We start from the raw sequence: 21413 nt of genomic DNA on the forward strand, positions 1-21413 counted from the left end.
CTTGATGTGTTTGGCAACAAGATGCAAGTAAATAAAACTGAACCGCAGCGGCTTCGGAGATGCAGTCTAAGAGCCATTTTTCTCTCGGCTTATCTCATTTCATCTACGGCCCGTAAAGTGCTGCAAAGAGTATTTTAATCTAAGGAATAGCTCACTCCAACGCTGCACAGAAAGCTGAAAAATGTCTTTTGGTTGGGGAGCTTGGAATAAATGATGGCTGCTGGTGAAACATTAAGCTGTTGGTAGTGCCTGTGGTAGAGCATATGAATGGAACAGGAAGCTTTAACACTGCACTGGCTTTTACATTTCAGCTGAGTGTTGAGCAGTAAAACTGAACTAATGTGGGAGATGCCGACAATTCAAAAATAGAGGCGAGGCGGCCGTGGCGTTGTCTCCCCCCCTGAGAATGTCCTCCCGAGGTAACATCTTCACTGCACAGCTGCATGCCACCTCCCCAGTCAGAGGCTGATGTAGCCAGCTTTACTGCCTCAACACCACTCACTCGTGCACTCGCCAAACTAGCCGCTCTTTCTCTACTTCATCTGTCCCCTCACAGCGTCTTTCTCTTTCTATGCACACACATGAGAAGAGCTCCTGGGCATTCAGCTGCAGACAGCCAGCACCTTGTCTGCTCGGCCAATGGCTTCAGCTGGAAATCTAAAAGGCTGCGACAATACAGTCATCGGAGCATGCTCAGTGCAGGAGGTGGCGGATTTCCTCTCTCAACTTCAAATCGGATGACAAAGAATAGGCATCGCTTAATCTGTCAACCCACTGGAGGTGCAGTAAAACTATAAATCCCTCCCTGATCCTCAGCTCGCAGGATATTTTGACATAACACTGGATTTCTGAAAATGCCAACTCGGGGGATATAAAGATGATGGGCAGCGAGGGGAGCTCTAACTTGGATAGACATGTCACTCAGACTGTAAGATACACTATTGAGGCTTTTCTCTGTGTCTCCTCACACGTCTGTCTCTCTATTTGCAATCATGGGAAATAATGTGCTAGAAAAATGTAATGCGGTACATTATCTGTATCAATAATTTCCATGTACCAAGCCAGGGATGTGGGGCAAACCTCCCATTCTATTTTGTGTTTAGGTGAACACCTGATAACTTCAGTCTGGAGCCACTGTGGTGTGTTTTCCTACAGGTTCACCCCACCTCCAAACACACACCGGCTCCCATTACTTCCAAGAATCCATTAAAAATAGCTTAGAGACATAGAGCTGCCTGTACTAATGTCGTGCGTCATGTTCCACAATGCCTCGTCTGATGGAAACCTTTCAACCCACTACTGTTGGCTAAAAAGATAATGTCATAGTGGTCGTGCTGAACTAGGGCTGCACAATTAATCTAATTTTAATCGCAATTCAATTTAATCACAATTTTGGCTGCCAAGATTAAATGAGCATAATCGTCAGCGATATTGACGTTTAAAATGCATGCTCTGCTACATATTAAATCAAGCGCTTCCTCAACTAACAGTCAGCCGACCACCAGGGGGCGAACAAGATGGGAGGTGTCATGCGCGCACCCTGCAGACGCCGGTATTCGTAGAAGAGTAGAGTGATGGACAACAGAGCAGACGTGTGTCGTTTCACGGGTGTCGTGTGAAAGCTAAAACAGGAGCAGAAGGCGAGGAGCTAGCCCCTCGAAAAGGATCATCATTCGTTGTCTGGAAGTTTTTTGGATTTAGGCCAAGTGATGTTAACCAAGAACAAATCATATGACAGAGAGCGTTCGAGTTGTGTCTGCGCCGCATAGCGATGCATAGACGTACATTAGCTGGAATGTAGCACAACATGAAAGTGAAAGCAGTGCTCTGTTGATTTAATTTTGGGTAAAAAGTGTTGATACTATTTTATTTATATTTTCCTTCTCCGAGATGCACTGTGATGTGATCAGGACCAGTCTGATGCAAAGAGTTGTACATTAGCCTGAATGTAGCACAACAATGGAAGTGGAAGCAGTGTTCTTGTTCATTTAACCGTGATAAAAAGATGTTGTCCCTAAAATGAATGAATAATCGTGAAATAATCGTGATCGCAATATTGATCAAAAATAATCGCGATTATGATTTTGGCCATAATCGTGCAGCCCTATGCTGAACAGCAGTATATTTTGGAAGTTTTTGGACACTCTGTATGATGTTTGCAGGCGACAAAAGCAATAAATCAGAGAGGAGCACATTTTAATGATATTACAGGAATCTGTTACAAATGCACATGAATGACATTTGAATACATTTGGGCTAAGCAATTGAAACTATGTACTGCATTTTGCCTATGATTACTTTATCAGTTGATCAAAAGAATCAGATAATTGTCATTTGTCATTTTCAAAGCCAGAATGGCAAAATTGGTGGTTCCAGCTAGTCAAATGTAATTTAAAAAAAAGTACTGTAAGATTTGATGAGTTCGGTAAATGCTACTGTCGTGGTATCAAAAGTCTGGTTGTTTGAAGAGATGAGTACGGTAATCTTTAAAGAAAATACCTTGAACGGTATGTTGGCAAAGAAACCAACCGCTCTACATGTACAACACCCTAAATGCAATGAACTGTTGTGAATAAAAGAGGTATCAAGACATCTACTTGGTGATACTTACAAGCTAATGTCCAACACAAAACTGTTTGGTTAGATCTTTAGGAATCTTTTACTAAAGATCTTTAGTAAGTTTCGGACACCGTCCCAGGTGACAGTTCGTCAAGAGAAGCACACGTCCAATCTTCTACTTTTGTTTAATATTGTAGTTTGTTAAGTTTAGCAAGCAATACATAACCACCATGCACTCTGCAACATTTCTGAAAGTTCCCCTCCTGGTGTGTGAGACTTTTTTCTGTCTGGGAACTACATCAGCGCCTGCCATGGAGGACAAGCTTCCTTGTTTACACCTGGGAACAATTGGCTCAGGTACCTGGGGAGATCCCAGGTGAAGTCAAGAGGAAGCACTACGGCTAGAGAGGGGAGTTTAAGCAACAGGCAAAGAACTGGAGGGAGAAGCCGTATCTCTCCTCCGTCATGGGGAATTTAAGATATCTTGCTAATAAGATGGATAAGCTAACGGCCCTGGTGAGGAGTCAGAGAGAATATTGGCAGTGCAACACTTGGATATCCTGGACTCTAACGCCACCAACACTGGCTGAGAAAAGAGCGATAAGTGGAAAGGAGGGGTCTTGCCGATGTCATTGACAACAGAGACAAATTACTGCCAGGGAACTTGTCTGTAGCCCGATATCGACACCAAACTTTTAGTGTTGGGTCTGCATCCCTATTATCTATCGCTGTTCTGCACTCCGCCGGCACGGCACAGGCTTGTAGCTGGTAATTGGACTTGTACTTGCAAGCGCCTTTCTCATCTTCCGACCACTCAAAGCGCTTTTACACTACATGTCATCATGTCACACCCATTCACACACTGATGACAGGGGCTACCATGCAGGGTGCCACCTGCCCATCAGGACTAACCAACCACATTCACACGCAGCCGAGCTGACACCCCAATGTCTTCATGCCGATCTCTGGAGACTTTTTACACACGGCACTTGCCAACACCTCGACAAACTTTGCCACAGTTTGTGCCATGATAAAGACCAATGGATTTACTCTACACTAATGTCAAAGCACAACTCCACAATCTTTCCCCTCTTGGCAGGTCTGATCACAACCTGGTTCAATTCTTGCCAGAACATACCCCTTGTTCAGTGCCATTCTACGACCGCCTAGTAGAGCCGGGAGATGGTCACTGGTGGAACAGGAGACGTTGAGGGGCTATCCAACAGAGTCATGAGGGCATCAACTTTAGTGTGGACAATGTTGTTACTGCAACGACTAACATGTTTCCCAAACAACAAGCCCCGGATCACTGGGGACATCAAGGCCACCCTGAATGAAAAGGACAGCCTTCAGGGCAGAGGACAAGGAGGGGCTTGAACAGATTCAGACAGAGTTTACGAGTAAGGTCAAGCAGAATGGCTGTTGAGTTAAATCTGTCTTTTAGCAGATTCGACACATGGGCCCCCTCCTACTTCTCAACATGCCCCCTCCACCTCAACATGCCACATGATGAAGACTCGCAAGAGACTGACACCTTCCTTGTACTACCATATTTAAAAGTAATCCGCTGACCAATGTTGGGGTCTGACCATATGGCTTCAACATGTGGTCTGAACAAAGAGAATCAGGCCTTCACTGTTTCAAGCAAAGGTTTCATCCTGATTTGTAGTTTGATGAGAGCAACCCTCCTCTCGGAATTTCACACAAGGGTGTGAATTTCCCCCCCCCAAAAAACCATGGTCACCTGAATGCACCGCTGCAATCTCATTGGCCGAGAGCCAAGAGACCCCAGGACCCCTGTTGGTGCAACCACTGTTCTACAAAACCGCCTGCAGTACACACCTCAATGCTTTTCCAACAATCCCTCCGGGGTAACAGGAGGCACGCAAACACTCTCTTCGCCCCGGACCTCCACGCTTTTTCCCTTCGACCTCGGTTGAGACAGGGAGCACACAACGCTCTCTTCGCCCTGGGACCCGTCCTTGGACATATGAAGACACACCAGCCTCCTACCTCCAGCACGACGCTGGCAACCGAAGGCCACGAGGAAGCCCGCGGCCCTCAAACCCTCATCAAACCCTGTCAGGTCCCAAAGCCATTTCGCTGGACGAAACAGCCGTGTTCCACGCCGAGTAAAGGCCCACTCCGCCCGCGATAACGAATCCGCTTCAGCGATCCGTTCTCCGCTTTTTGCTTCTTTTTGTGCACACTCCGGCAGGAAGACGTCTAATCCTCTCCTGACCGATGATTACCGGGAGACGTACGGACCACGTCGTCTCAGCCGAAGTTAAACTGTCCTCCCTGCAGCGAGGATAGATCACGTCTGCGTTTCGCTCCAGAGCGAGCTCACGCCACGACGGCACAGCGCCCGCAAGCAGCCTTGCCCCCCTTCCTGGCGAGGAAAAACGGACAACTTCCCCACGAACACTTCAACGTTGCAACGAAGCATCGACAAGTAAGATTCTTGGCATCTGGGCATAGCTTAGCTTAAATTAACGTAAATTTAATTCAGGTCATTCATTTACATGTTGATATTCCCGTGTTTTTGTGTGTTTAAGTTACTGTCGCGTGATATTGAGATATTGCGCAACTCCTTACGGAGCAGAGAAGCTCCGTTGCATTGTGTATGAACTGCTATGACTGTTTGCTTGGGATTTATTTTGATTTGTTTTATTACACTTCGTGTGGTATTCTCTCCTCATTAAATCAGCTCTGTGAGTGAAGTGTGGAATCTCGGCTATCGTACATAACTGCTGGCAGTTCTACCGACAACGGCACGTTGTGTACGATACGGCCAGCGATCCCCATTCTCACTACAACGCGGACCGCACGCAGAAGTTTGATTCATGCCCCCCACCTTTGCTCTCTTTCTTGTCTCTGCCCCTGGGGAAACCCCGTTCAAACGATCGCCTCACAACACATGTGTGCATCGGCACACGTGATTACATACAGCAGTCTCACTGCCATCTTATCCGAGTCACTCGACTCCGCCATCTTTGTAGTTTAGCTGTAGTATCTTAAGGCCCCTCCCCTTTTGGCCCGCGTCACTCGACGCCGCCATCTTTGTAGTCTTTAGCGTTAGCTGTAAGACTCTCCTTCCTTTCCACCCACAGACCCACACACACACAGACATACACCCTCATCCATTTTATTCATTCTTTAGTTTAGGCATATAAAATTGTATGATAACGTTTGTTGGTTGCAATATTAATTGATTTGATCATTTATTATTTTGATTTAATAAACTCTGTGATACTTTAAGGAGCAGTCGTCTGTGATTACTTGTGCATATGTATTTGATAAACCTGTATGTAGTAGCCTGTGCTCAAACTTAAAAACCTTCACTGTCACTGAATGTATAGTCATACGCAGACTATTGACATTATGCGTGACCACTAATTATGAGACTTAGTTTTATCGTTTGGTTATTGGTCCCTGTTCGCAGGGTGGTGCCCCGTTGTTATTAATAATCATTAATAATTGTTACATACATCAATAATTCTATTGATGTCAAGAATTCAGTTTCTTAAATGCTGATAACCCAAACACGCTCCTTTAGATCCCAACACCAAATATGTTCATATCTTGATGATTTGGCCTGTTGTTATTAAACTGCTTATGAAGCGCCGCCATTTTGGTGACAAACACAGTGCTTTTCCTCAATGAAAGTATTATTAGTAACACAGCTCTGATTAAAACCCTCAGTAAACGGTAAAATGTGGCTGATATGTGACAGACAGGAACGTGGGACTGAAACTTCACTCCAAACCACAGACGCCCAGTTAGAAGCTACAGAAAAGCTCAGTTTAGCTATCCCCTATTGTGAAGCTGGAGGGGAAACGCATATCATCACTGCTGGGCTTGAGACCCGGCTAAAGTGCACCGACCCAGGAGAAACCCTATTACTTGGTACTACTATATTAATGATGCACTATATTTAAATGCACCTAAAACAGGCACAAAAATACTTTTTCACTATGCATACAGCACTGCTGTCCACTGATTTATTGTGCTCTACTCGAGTACAATAACTTTTTTGTTGGAGACACTGAATCATTTGAGAACAGCCGCCGAAAAACACAGCATTGTCAGATTATCCCTCTCCTGCACTTTTTAATCGACCATGTACTCAAGAGCTCAGTCCAAATTTAGCTGGGAGCTGTCAAAGATCTCAGCCTGACACAAGCGTTAATGTGCTTCACTATCCTTCCAGAGGCGTCCACACCGTCCCGCTGCTTCCCTGAAACCACTTGGCCGGCTCGCTCCCGCTGACCTCTAACCACTTCAGGTTACGTTCAACACACTGTGCTTTTTACAGAACACACAGTGAGTCTTGTACATGGTGGCTGCTGCTGCAGGACCCGGGTGGGTAAAGTGCTCCCCACAGCCACTCCAAGTCACAAGTGCTCATTCAAACAGGGGAGTGCAGAAACAAGCTATTATGGAGGAGCCTTTGGCCTGGTAGCAATACAGCACCTTTTTATTTCAATCTTACATCACTCTTGCTTAAACACACTCATATCAGTCATAGTACGAAGCAGCTTGGACTGACAGAGCTCTCAGTACTTAAACAACACTCTGCATTTCCTCTCTTTCAGACAAACCAGAGTTCACTGATTAGACTGCAGGCCAAATCAAGGGCTAATTAGAGGGCTACCAGGTAATTAATGCACGAAGAAACATGTTTAATTTTTCCATTATACTAATCACAAGAGGTTACGACACATTGCTCGAGGTAAAAGAAAATAAACAGTCATTATAAAAAGCATACATTAGCGTGTTGTCCATGACTTCGTCCAACATTTTTATTCAATAAATCCATCTAGCAAAGCAAATCTAAATCTAAGAACATGAATTATAGTATCATTTCCTGCAGAGTTCATCAAGCTAAATTTAAGACTTAGTACTTAATATTTTTTAACACCACATATAATGCAATGTATCATACTATCCAAAGTCATCCTGTAGTAACTATATGACTTACAATTATTTGTTATATCAATATATTTTTTCAGTACTACCCGGCAGTATATAACAAGTCTTGATGATATATTTAACCTCTGGAGTGTTTAATGTCACCCAGCCCACAATCACATTTGGGGAAAAATAGTATATGTTTGTGTATCGCTGTCCATCACCAATGTGACAAATCCTGATTTAATTGTGATATGCAAAGGAAAATACAAAGCCATGCTTTCCATCCAAGCATTTGAAAGTGATCAATAAAGAACGTATGCCACAATTAGGCTTTGGAATATAAATGCAGGACCTGGAGCATCCAGCTGGTCGTACAATATATCCTGGTGGATATACCATACAACCATACTGTCCCCTGTTCCATCTTGTCTCTCTGTCGTGTAAAAAAAGTCAAATGACAAAAGAAATGCCGTCATTATTTTCATTCATAATAAACTTTAGTGGTGGATTTCCCCTAAACAATTCAACAATAATCCATGAAGCACACAGTCAAACCTGGGGCAGTGCAGTCCTGGTTAGAAGGGCCGATATGACGAGCTACGTCAGCATGACTTCACCTTTAAATGATGATGTATTAAAGGTAAACACCAGGATTGTGTTATAGCGCTAGTGGGTGCCATAAAAAAAATAAGTGAACAATGACATTTGTTTTAACATGAATCACAAACACGCCGCATACTATTTCCTGTGAGTAGAAAATGACTGAGACCTTCAGTGAACTACGGCCTAGAAGTTCAAGGAAGATCTGCTCAGGCAAGTGAGAAATTCAGTAGGGAACAACACAAAGACAAACAGGAAGAGGTACAAGACAGAAAGAAGACAAGAGACCTACCGTCCTCTGTGGGGACGTAGATGTTTAGGTAAAGGCAGTCTTCGCTCTGCTCCTGCACATAGGTTACCACTGTATCCAAGTTGGCGGTGAACCACACAGGTAGCATATCATTGAGCAAAAAGCGGTCCTCTAAGAACTGAGGACAAACAGCAGCAAACTGAGTAGCATTCCTGATGCCCGGCCAAGACATGGGTGGCTCCGGCGGCTGAAACCTCCGCTCCCCCGTTGGGGCCAGAGCATACGGGATCCCCAAATACTGTTCCACTGGTCCCAGGATCTCATTTGGTAATGTAACCTTTACTCCCCGCAATTTTCCATAATTGGTGGTGACCACTGGGTGGTGCTGGGACTGAACAGCAGCCATGCAGATGGACACCAGCCCCATCCACAGCAGAAGGTTGGCCTTTGCTGTGGAGCGACACATCCATGAAGGGCCTCCAGGCGCTGACATGCTACTGTTGTGCTGAGCCTGGCAGGTCACGGTTGTGGTCCACCCTTGGGTCCTCGGTGCCGCCCCCTGCCCCTCCACCAAGATGCTTCCTACTCCTCCTCAGGCTGCGAGCTGAGTGAAGGAGCCCCAGCCAAACAGAGCAGCTTCCTCACAACTCCCCATCCTGAGAGCCTGCATGGAGATTGGCGCCTGCTGTTAAACCCCCCTGTCCAGAACAGGAGAGATCCTGGGATGTTCTGTGGTTACCTGGGCTCCAGCTTGATGGGATATCCTGAAAGAAAAAGAAAGAAGACCAAGGGTTCAGTCCAACCACAATCCTAGATTGTTTTAAAGTAAACAGTGGGGGTTCCAGGGATGGTAATGTTGGTCATTTGGTCAGTCCGACACTTTGAGTCAAACCGAAATATCTGAGCAAATATTGGATGGTTTAGCAGTAATCCCCTGATTCTTCTTTTTAATATAATGCTACTACATGGTTGATATATTTTGTTCTATGTTAATGTTTCAACAACTTTTGGATGAGTTGCAATGAAAGCTAGTAGTTTCAAGGTTTCCAGAGGATGAATCCTACAGACGGTCGAGAGATGGATTATGTTGGTTCAGATATAAATGTATAACAGATATTCAAGGGCAGTAATGATATGGGGTATATCATTACCAGCTAGCTTTTGTTTTTACTTTAATGACATCTCAACCTGTTGTCACAGAGTGGCAACAGGCCAGTCATGTCATGTCATGTACACAACTGCTCTGTCAAGAGGTACTGATGCGATATCTCATTAGAATTACGGTTCTTGTAATTTGATTTATGCAAACCATTTCAAGATACAATCACAACAGCAGGTAGAGTTAACGTCTCTGTCAACCAAACACTGCAAAAATAGCCGATAAAATGTCGCCGTCACTCACCGATCATGATTCATAATGTCTCCCTCGTGCATGCTACTCCAACAAAAACGGTATAGAGTGGTCTCACCTACGTCACGATCTCCTTAGTTACGAGGTCTGTCCGCCATGTTGGAGTACATACAGATCCTACATGGCGGCGAGTAAACAAGGAAGTGCGGCGAAAATACCATACTTTGAATCACTGGATAGTGCATCAAAGGTTCGCTACCTGGCCAAATTGAAGGTTATTGGTAACTTGGATCCCTATACGATGAGTGCAGATGGTTTCAGTGCCGATCCTACTTATCTTCCATCGGTAAACTACGGCAACATCTACGCGTATCTCGTGAACACCCCCAGTCCTTACACAAAAGACGAGTTGGAGTGCTACAAAGGGCTCGACGCTTATAATCAGTTTGTCAGTGGATGGGTCCGAGACGTCAAAGCAACAGTCGTCGACAATTCTCATCTCGTCATTGGGAGGGTAAATATATACAGATCTGTTCAGATATTTAGCAATATTCAATGTTTACTCAGTGCAAACAGACACGTGTGTTTGTTTACATTGTACATGCACGTCATTGTGTGCGTGTGTGTAGGAATTAACTTTCAACTAACCCCTAACTTCATCCCCCCCCCACACACACACATATATATATATATATATATATATATATATATATATATATATATATATATATATCTGATCTGATCTGATGTTAAACTCATATCAAGCAATGCTGAGGCTGCATCTATGTGTTTCGCCTGTTGTACACGCTCGAGACATCTCTGGTACCGACTGCTGTCACGGGCCGATGAAGCTTCGGTAACCTTCTCATGTCCAAGTTTAATTTATATTTCCTTTATTAAATACTGTTCACAAACGAATTAGTAAATAAAATCACTGACCACTTATAAAGTGATCCGCACATACTCTAGTGTACGCCAAATTCCATTCCTTTATATCTCGAGAGATGCGTGACAGCCATTTCTCGCGACGTCGCTTGGATAGCTCCTTCGTGTCATTTCCTTGATGTGTAATGACCGCTGGCAAACGAAAGAATGATTTCTTGTCTATTAGCTCTGCTGCCACAACCAAAGACAGCACAAAAGTTCACCACCGATAGGTTATGCGACTCAGCCGTGCATGCCAGTGGCTTTGTGTGTACTCCAACATGGCCGACAGCTAAACTGTGACGTCACATGAGACCACTCTATTGCTTGATCGCTAAGGGTCCACTCGATCGTTTCCAGTAAAAGATTTAGTCCAACACACATTAGTACGTCCATAAACACCCACGGGGGGCTGTTGCATCATTTCAAATTAGCCAGTAGATATTGATAATTTACATGTATTTCTGGTCATATCACCCGTTAAAATGTAAACACTGCCGTCTCTGTGTCTCAAAATGGCAGCCTGCATTCCGCCGGTTAGATTGACACCTCATTTGACCCAATAGGAGCTTCCATAGCCTGGTCACATTCTGGAACAGCCAACGAGAGTCCGCTTTGAAAGACAATGCCCGCCTCTCTTCTTTGGGTAACGCTCGAGCCAATTGCAATCGATCTCGATGAATCTCAGGCTCCATATAGCCAATGAAATTACGAAGATAAGGATATGCAGATTCACCAGATTGCATCCTGGGAAAGTCTTTCAAACTCAAATTCAGTACCATGAGTGAAGTACCTGAGAGCGATTATGAAGACCAAAGTCTGGTTGCTAAGACAAGACTCTATGAAAGTTGACAATGGTTAAATACGGTGTAGATAACCATATATTGACAAACAAACAAATGGTTTGAGTTTCGGACAATTTTACTTTGACGTGGCGTCTACGAGCCTCCAAATACGTTTTTATGCGGATGTACTCTTAGTAAACCACGTGTAAAATATTTATTTTCTGTTTCTCAAATTTGAACGTGTACCAGGTACTATGACTTCCTGCTGTGTTTTTGTTGTGTTTTCAGGCTCATAACTCCCAGCCATAGATAGATAGATAGATAGACTTTATTTCAGACTCGGGGTCCATAGAGACAGATACCCCTCAATGGAGACTAAAACCATACATGTACTCCCAATGGTTCAATAAGAGCTGTCAGTTTACTATGGGTACGCGTTTTAGGCAAATTTTACAGGAGTGATAAGAAGCCCACTCTTGGTCCAGAGGTTTTGGTTGTTTGTAAACGATGAATTCCCCATGCATGTCAAAGTAAGTAACTCCACAAGTTCCTGTGCTCTGACATTTTCTATTCACCATACACATGCCTCCTTTAGGCAATATCATCAGAAAACATTGCATAAACTTTCACTGTTATGCAGATGACACGCAAAAATATCTATCAATCAAGCCAGTCAAAGCTAACCCGTTAACTCCAAGACTCTCTAAGGACATCAAAACCTGGATGACCTCCAACTTCCTGAAGTTATTCTACTCGGGCCCAGAACATCTCTACATAAATTATCTAATGATGAAGTTGCTCTTGATGGTGTTGCTATGGCCTTCAGCTCCACCGTAAACAATCTTTTGAGTTAAGTCTGATGAGGATATGTCCATTAACTTCCACATAAAACAACCTTCAACGACCGCCTTTCTTCACTTATGTAACATTGCAAGAATCAGGTAAATCCTGTATCAAAATGATGCAGAAAGATTAGTCAGTACAGACTATATTATTGCAATTCCTATCAGTATCTTAAGGCTCTCTCTATCTATATATATATATATATATATATATATATATATATATATATATATATATATATATATATATATATATATATATATATATATATATATATTAAGTGGTTTGGATGAAGAAAGTCTCACACCTGAAATGTTGATAAATTACCTGCTCACTCAACTAACACTGCATGCCACTCAAAGGCAGGCCAAATTAATTATTAAATATCATGCTGACCAGCACTGACACCTTATGATATCAAATATAAATGAAAGGCTGTGTAAATAACTAAATAGAATTCTGTTAATATAGACAAAGCACATGCTAATCTTTGCAAGCAAGATGTTTAAACCCAACACTTTCCCAGCATGGATTAGTGAAAGAGGAGAAAAAAGGATTCAAACTGTTGCTGACTACAGTTGCAAGGATCTGTCATGTTGCTTTGCCTGTTTGGAAAATACATCAGCTTGAACAAGAAAATGGCTCTGCAGACGCTTTAAACATCCGCCTCAACACAGTGGCGTGTATTACAGTGGCAACATGAGCTGGAGCCGGAGTTTATCATCAACCGAACAAGCAGAGGAAGCTGTGTTATGTGTCAGGGTGTCGTAGGAACGCAGCATAAGCCCTTGGGTATATGGCCTCGACCATCATGCATGAACACATATTTGTTCAAGTTGCTACATGGTAATAAAACATGAAATCAGAGTTGATTTAAACAACATGAACATCTGATTTAAACTGAAAACCGTGCACAGCTTAAACTGCACTACACACACTTTAAAGCTGCAGTTGCTACATTTTACAAAAGTACCTTTTCATCATCGTTGCTGAAACTGTTATGATATCCTGACAGTAATACATGAGACATGAATACAGTCGGTATAATACCATAGACAGTCTATGGTTCATTCACATATATACACATGGTGTCATTTCCCACCATTTCTGATTCAACGACATCAGGATGTGGGTGACGACAGGAGAATCCCAACACCCACAGGTGTTTAATGTCACAACCTCAGCCAGATTCATTGCTTGAGTTGAAATATTTCGAGAATATTTTTCGTGGCAACAAGTGATAACTAACAGTCGCACATATGAGCTAATTTAGCCATCCGAACAATAACCCAGAAAAATTACAATTCAGCACAAGTACCAAAAGCCAGGGTTTGTTGTCCCCGCTTAGATGGTCAAAAGAAGAAAAATAACAGTTTCAATCCCGGAGACGCTCCACGTTCTAAACATTACCTAAATGTGGTAACCATGTTGCAAAATGAATTCACTGTGTGTCTGGATCTCACTCCACTCGACCGTGCAGGTTGTGCACAAACTTGTTTTGGTGTGAGTGAAACAGAATGGAGGGAGAGTGCAACATCTAGTGGATGAATGTTCTAAGTGTTAATCAATAGCACCGTTAAACATAATATAGTTTGCTATTCTACCCTCACGCTCGCCTCACAGCTAGCAGCTGTGTTTCCATGGTGACAATCAATGACACGTCGCTCACAAATGGCAAAAACGGAGACAAAATGTCTCATAATCTTTGCTTTGCTAACTATGTGGTGGAGCCTGCAATGGGAAGAGAAGACTGCAGTAAACAAGCCCTAACAATGTGTTCTGCGGTTACTCTTGTCTTATTTATCAGTCAAATGCACTCAAATCATTATCACACATTATCACACATTATCTGAATCAAAGCGTAATTATTGTTATTTATCGAGATGCTCTACGGTCCTCAAAGAGTTTGCAACATCGATTGCAAGATGCAGCACTATTATAGGCCGTCAAATTGGGGGGAAAAGATTGGAGAGGGCTGACCGCACTATACCACACATCCGACTTAGATTACCACGACTTTCACTCGTAAATCTATTCATTATTAGCACGTGGCTCAATGGATTGCAATGCTGGTCTGTCAGTAAATCCACCACTTTGGCCTAAAGTGAAACATCTCAACAAATGTTGGGTGCATTGCCATGAAGTTCAGACATTCATGGTCCCTCTACACCAGGGGTCTCAAACTCATCTTCACTCCGGGCCACATCAGCATCACGGTCGCCCACAAAGGGCCGGTTGAAAATGTAACTACTCGTAACATATTGTTAAATAACTGTCTCTGCATTTGATTATTGTTTATTCAAGTGTAAAAATATTGTACATGCAGTTATATAAATGTAAAAATATATTTAAGCACATTTGTTATTGTAACATAAATCCTTTTAATTTAGGGTTCAGAAACCCACATGACTCTATCAAAGATCAAACTATTAAAGAAAATAACAAAGACAAATATCAAACACAAGTTATTACAATAACTTTGTTCAAAGCTTAAAATCCTTTCAAGGGTGTGTTTGCACAATCACATGAAGTATTTCATGTGTTGTAAAGACACGTTTAAAGTAGTCTTCAATGTACTCACAATACATTTACATGTCACATGTACAGTAACCAGCCAAAGAGCTGCTTCTGTGACTGTGTGTTTAAGTATCTCATAATTTTCAATCTCATCATTTTGACTTTCAATCTCATAACTTTGACTTTCTATCTCAGAATTATGACTTTCTATCTCATAATTTCAACGATGGGGATATTTTTATTATCAAGTCTAACTTTAAAAATTTTTATTTTTATATTTTTACTTCTTTTTTTTGCTGGCGGATTCGCGAGCCACATAATATGACGTGGCGGGCCGGGAGTTTGAGACCCCTGCTCTACACCGACTTAGATTCATGTGTCCACTTATTTTCATAACTTTGGTGATCCCTTAACTGTAAATCTGGCGGCCTCCCGTAAAAACTTGAACTTTTTTTCTTTACCTGTAAAACTAATGACTTTCCCATCAGCCCCTGCTGTATTTTGTGTTTAGTGCGAATTTTCAAAACATTAGAATGCTAACACGCTAAACCAAAACACATGATAGACATTAGGGTATACTTGCTAACCATTAGTTAACGTTGTCATTGGAGTTAGTTTAAAAGTACTGCAGTGTACATTGTACTAATACATTTAGAGGAGTGCCACCAGGTCTTGTTCATGTATTGATTAACCTGAGACTGTGAAGTCAGATAACAGTGTGGAGTTCTTTTCATAGACACATGCACATCTTGAAGGGTATTTCATTTGGCTCGGTCTTTAGGTGACATGACCCTACGGCAATGTTCCCTCTAAGCTGCGCGCTTGAGCAATCGCGCACTGCTCGCACATTCTCAGCGCACAAGAAAATCTATGCAGCGCATAAAATAAAATTCAACATAAACGTATTAATTAATATATAATATTAGTCCTAATCTTATCTAATCAATTAAACCAATAATAATAATAATAATAATAATACTTTTGTTTTCTGTACTATTTTGCAACGTAACTCAGTGAGTGACAGGTGTCCAGCCAATGATACGATTCGGTTCACTTACGCTACGCAGCCAATCATAGCATTGACACTATTGCCCTGCCCATTCGCGCCGTGCAGGTTAGCTAGCTAACAACAGTGCGGCGGAGTTACGAGACGCAAATGCCCCTTATCCCCCCTTATCATGGCGAAACGAACGGGCAGCGACACATCCACTCACCAAGCCATTGGAAAAAAGAAATGTGGTTCTTTTAAGCTTCCAGTGCAGATTGTGAAAGAGGATTCAGTTTAATGAATCGTATCAAAACAGCATCCAGAAATCGTCTTGAAGTGGCACATTTGGACCAGCTGATGCACATAAAGTCAAAGCAAGAAGCAGACAAAGCCATCAACCTGGACAAAGTGTACAACCATTGGAGAAGTGAGAAGGACAGACGTGAAAAATAAGGTACAATTTAAGTCAGATTTGTGCATATTCTAGTGACATTTATTAAGATTTTTTACTTATGGATATTAATCATTAAATTATGTTACTACTAGATAATTTATGGGTAGTAGAAATGATAATAAAAAACTGAGTAATTACATATTTTACAGACAGAGTTACAGGAATTTACACTGTAACACAAGCTACAGCACACGTCATTGTGCAAAATGTGAATGTGTTTTAATGTGAACAAAATGTTATGTCTGAAAGGTGTATATGTATCATTTCTTCCAGAACAGGACCTCACACAGGCCAAAGCAAGACTCTTCCCATGGCCAAGCAGGACTGTCACATAAAACATACTACACATCTCATGAACAACAAGATTTTTGTCTTTTTCCTTTAAAGTTTGTCAAATCACTTATATTAAAAGTAAACTAGTGAAAATTGCTGCTGTAATTTGATTCTTTTAATAAGCCATGTAACTTGCTATGATCCAAGGTTTTGAACAGGTGTGATACTGGTGTGTGGCCACAGCGTGCACATCTGATGTTGCTCACAGTGGTCCTCAGTGTGCTCAGGGAGCTTGTGTGTATGCCCAGACACATGAAAAATTAGAGGGAACATTGCCCTACGGTCTTCATCAAAACCGTATCAGTGATTTTAGAAATACTGGGGTAATGATTCCTCCAAAATTCAAAACAATGATCTTGAGATCAAAGAGACTTGATGTTTTTCTCCAGCCAGACAAATGGTCATTTTATAATTAGTAAGTAATTAGTTTGTGGTGGCTTTATTAAGCACAGTGTTGTATACCTTTAGGTAACACAGGCCTTTTCTTTAAGGCCCCTATCATTTTAGTTCATAATGCTCGTTAGCGGTGTACACAGCATTAACACTAAATTAGAATGAATGAATTGAATTACCACAAACTAATTGCATGGTGGATCTGGAGCCTTTCGATCCCCTGAGGGTCTGAGGACATTGCCCATTTCTGACCAGGTGGTAAACCAGCTTATCCTGCCAGAGAATACAATGATGGGGGAGAGACAGTGAATCCTTAATCTGTTGATGTTGTTCAATTTTAGATTCTAAAAAATAGTGGAATCTACTACATGCTTACAACAACACAGGCTTGGAGCTGAGGGCCACAGACAGGGAAGGGAAAACAAATGCGAGATTCATTTACACATTGCAGGTTTTGGTATTTTTACAGGATTTCTTGAAGGAAAGAAAAATATAGAATAATACCATAATTGTCCTTTTGTAGTAGATTTTGTTATTTCATAAATCTCCTGGAAGTTTTGGTATTCAACTGAAGCATTATGAAAGTACAGGAAATGCATTACCAGTGGTTCTATGATGAGAACTCAGGAATCCCAGAATAGAACATGAAACATCTTTATATTCACCTCTATGTACTGGTTACATTAATACATTTGCATATTTATAAGGGAAGCCGATTTTCTTTGAAAGTGCTGAATACTTTGAGCTAATATTAATATACCACATGTAAAAACATAAGCATGTTAACAAAAACACACGGTATGTGCTTATTGATTCGTTATATTGCTCAATTTGTTGTGACTGGATGGAAATGGAACTATATTTTCAATTATCCTAATATTACTGCTTAAAGATATCCTAGCAACAGGAGATGCACTGCCTCTAGCACATCACTGTGTTCGGTGTTTGAGTACAACCACAGGCTGATCGTCATTGGCTTCCTGCCTACGAGAGTGCTTATGTAACGATGAAATGAACCGCTATATTAAGGATATCAGTGTTTGCAGTCGCCTCACATGACAGCGCAGACATCGTCAAACACTAAAAGGGGTCTGCACAGGTTCATGTGTTGCTCATTGTTCACTGAGGTTATGCGCTTGAAAATGTTTGTGTGACAAAGTGACAGTGTTTGTAACAATGTGCTGCTTGATGATAAACTGTTCTTCAGGCGGCTCAGGCTGAATGCAGAGCGTGCTCCGTGGCTCTCCTTGGCAGATTGTGAACATTGTTCTCACTCTTAATGATTATAGGAGATAAGTTCCAGAATACCAATGAAGGCGCTCTCTGTCATTTGCATTTCAATCATTATAAAAAGATCCTGTCAGAGGCAAAATGTCCCACACACACAGAACCACAGCAGCTGACTACCACGTATACATAATATCTATATTATACATATATGATGTGTTCTTCAGATATATTCTTTGCAGATTGTTGAGCTATAGGATGGACTAACACTGAATGTGTATAAAACTGGGAATGCCAATTATTCGGAAACTCGAATAATCCCAAAAATGTCCCATTGGACCCAAAGACCAAAGCATGACCCACTGCCTCTTATTACTTCCTGCCTTCATTGGTTGGGTTGGTTGGGTTTAGGTCTGAGGAGGGACACTGCTTAAGGTAAGAATATCAGGTTAAGCCAATCAGTATGGCAGGTCATGCCTTTGCGATCGTAGGAAGAAAAATATTGTGACCGGGAAGGTCCAATAACGTGATTCTGTATAATAATTAGCTATATGCTTCTTTTCGTTGGAGCGAGAGTGAGTATTTTCAACGGGCTGTCGGGCAAATGGCTTATCGGTTCATTTGAACCTTTTTCAGACTATTGGGGTTCCGGTACAACTGGCAGTCGGAACAACGACATGGCACGTGGGTCATTGACGAATGAGGCTTCTAAAAAGGTCATTTTAAAAATGATCTTCAAAATGGATGTAATGCATATTTTTTGTGTCTGGAAAAATGTATTGAAACAAGTCTAAGTTGTGAACCAACTTTTCATAGTGTTTAGTATATTTAACTTTTGACTTTACATTTAAACAGAGACACATAATAATACAAATATACAAATGAATACATTCAATACAATAGTTCTTCACATCATATTAAGAAAATAAAATCACTTTAACCTATTATTTATTGCTTTAAATTAATATTTTACCTGGTCGCACCACCACGACATTTATCAGTTGTGCCACCTGACAATATTAGTAAAATTTGCAATTTTTTTTTTCAAATACAAACATGCTTTTAGTCAACAGACTCCTTTTAAGTAAAAGAAGTAAATATTTCACAGTAATCATGTTTAGCACATAACTGGAACAGGCAGAATCACAGTCTCTTCCTCCTGCGCGCTGCAGCTTCTACCTCATGCAGCAGCGTGTTGCACTCACTCCATACAGGACCTGTTGCTGCTCCCTGCGTCCTGCTGATTTTGCTTTACTTGACAGTGGCATCCTTAATAGTTAAACAATATTCATTAATATCATAAAAAATAGTTTGAAAGTGTATAATATCGTCAACTTAACACTGTTAAAATAATGTTAGAGCTTTAAATATAATATCATAGAGTAACATTCTCTGCAGTTGCACCACCTGACATTTGCAACTGATTTCAAATTAAACAGGCATCTACTAGGACACTAGCATTAGCTTTTGTTCATACATATACATTTTAAATAGAATAAAGACATTTATGATAAAATCATTTTTTTCTAGTTTTACATTGGTTGTACCGCCCTGACATGGAAAGTGAACCACTCTACCTATAAGTTGAAAGTAGCTGTTTTTATCAATGTTCAAAAGAGATATAACAACATGTTCACTCTGCTATAAAGGTCAGTTGAGGTCCTCTTGATGATACAATAACCTGTTTACTGTTTTCCACTTAAATTTTATAATAAAAGTCCCATCTTTACAGCTGTGCCACCCTGACATTTGAGAACATTCAAATTGCTGGACAAAAGTTTTTAAATTATCGCAACAGCTTAAAACTATTGGTATTTGTAGAAATTTGATTTATTTGAATCGTTTCAACAATAAAAGCATGCCATCGTATTTTATTTTTAATAGTTTTCTTAGTCTGTTCATCTGCTCATCTGACATTTTCAGGGTTTGAGATGCCAAAACATAAAATAATATATATTATTTGATTGTACTGAACATGTATCAAAACTGGATAGGTTTTATAGAATGAAATGATATGTCACGAATTGATACAATTATTTAAAAAGGAAATAGTGGACTCGGACACAAAAATATGCATGTCATGTCATTGACCCACAATGCATTCCTGCATTTAGCGTGATTTAAGCTCGCGAGTGATGTCACACCATCAAAAACAGCCCTTTGTGGTAGTTCTGTGCGGCAAGTTTTCACCTATGCGTGCACGTCCAACATTTTCTAACCACGCAAAACGCGATTGGCATAGAAAATTGAGAACTTTGGGGAGCTTTGTGAACCTTGTTTTGCTGCAAGGAGAAACCCACAGGACGTACACAAGATCCAAACGTTTCCACACCAACTCATGTCCTTATGACCGCCATTGCGGAAAGTAAAGCCGAGGCTTTTAGGGTAAATCCTGCTGCTGTTTAAGATGCGTGCTGTGCATGTCTGAATTTTGGGCTCAGTGATTTCAGTGTCCGTCACTCTTCATGTCAACAACCGAGTGCAACACCATGTCTTTGAAAACCGACCATCTGAAAATGGGCAGTTGTTCTTTCATTGTTTGAAAGATTCAGCACACTGTGCTCTAAACAACTCTTTACTCAGTTTCTTCATACTCTTATGAGAGCAGGATGCCGTTTCATAGGGCCGTTCTATTTAACGTTGAGAGATGGTCACAGTTTCAAACATGTGGTTAACGTTGTGAAACAGACCTAGTTACAGTGTGTACATGATGAAGTTTGTGATGTGGTTACGTTCTAAAATCAAAATAACTGTAATTTAACACGGGACATGGACAGCGGTCTCCTGGGTGAAAGTCCTGTTTGTTTGACCCAACAATCCACCTCCGACCTCCACCCTCGCACACCTAACAGACCCAAATGTGGATCGCAATTAGCTGTTTGCACAGAAGACCTCTAAGGCTGCTTTCTTCCAGTGAGGATGACTTGTACATATTCATGCCATCAATGTCCCTCACAGCTACTCTAGTTGTTGCTCGAAGCAGTTCATGTTTTTCAGGCCAATCGTAGCAGTTTGTTGACAGAACAAAACATCCAAACTTTAATAAGCTACCATCACTTTGAGAAGAAAAAAAGTTGCATGCAAACACGTCCCTGGAGAAATGAACAACCTTGTCACGTGGCAGTGTGGTACCTGGAAGCTAAGTATGTTAATGGGACACTGCCATGCTTCATGTTTGCCCTGATGTCACACCAGAGGTGCACTCAAGAGGCCCCGAGTGTACCGAAACAGAAAATTGACCACAGGAGCCAGCGTGTGATAATCACAGGCTC

The 21413-nt window shown here is 41.5% G+C and overlaps 1 protein-coding gene across 3 annotated transcripts in view; it reads right to left on the minus strand.

Moving 5' to 3' along the window:
• The window catches only part of nlgn4xa (neuroligin 4 X-linked a), a gene marked incomplete at its 3' end in the record, with an annotated part of 95223 nt that overhangs the window by 71042 nt on the left and 2768 nt on the right, over positions 1–21413 (minus strand). For 2 of the 3 annotated variants that reach the window (XM_079296386.1, XM_079296387.1), the window contains exon 1: positions 8369–8528. In XM_079296386.1, coding sequence (XP_079152512.1) covers positions 8369–8474 — 106 coding nt within the window. In that variant the 5' untranslated portion in view covers positions 8475–8528. Of the gene's footprint in view, positions 1–8368; positions 9091–21413 lie in introns of those variants that run through there. The other variant, XM_079296385.1, reaches the window with a different exon arrangement.

This window comes from Melanostigma gelatinosum, assembly GCF_949748355.1.
Source record: "Melanostigma gelatinosum genome assembly, chromosome: 24".
Taxonomy (NCBI): Eukaryota; Metazoa; Chordata; class Actinopteri; order Perciformes; family Zoarcidae; genus Melanostigma; species Melanostigma gelatinosum.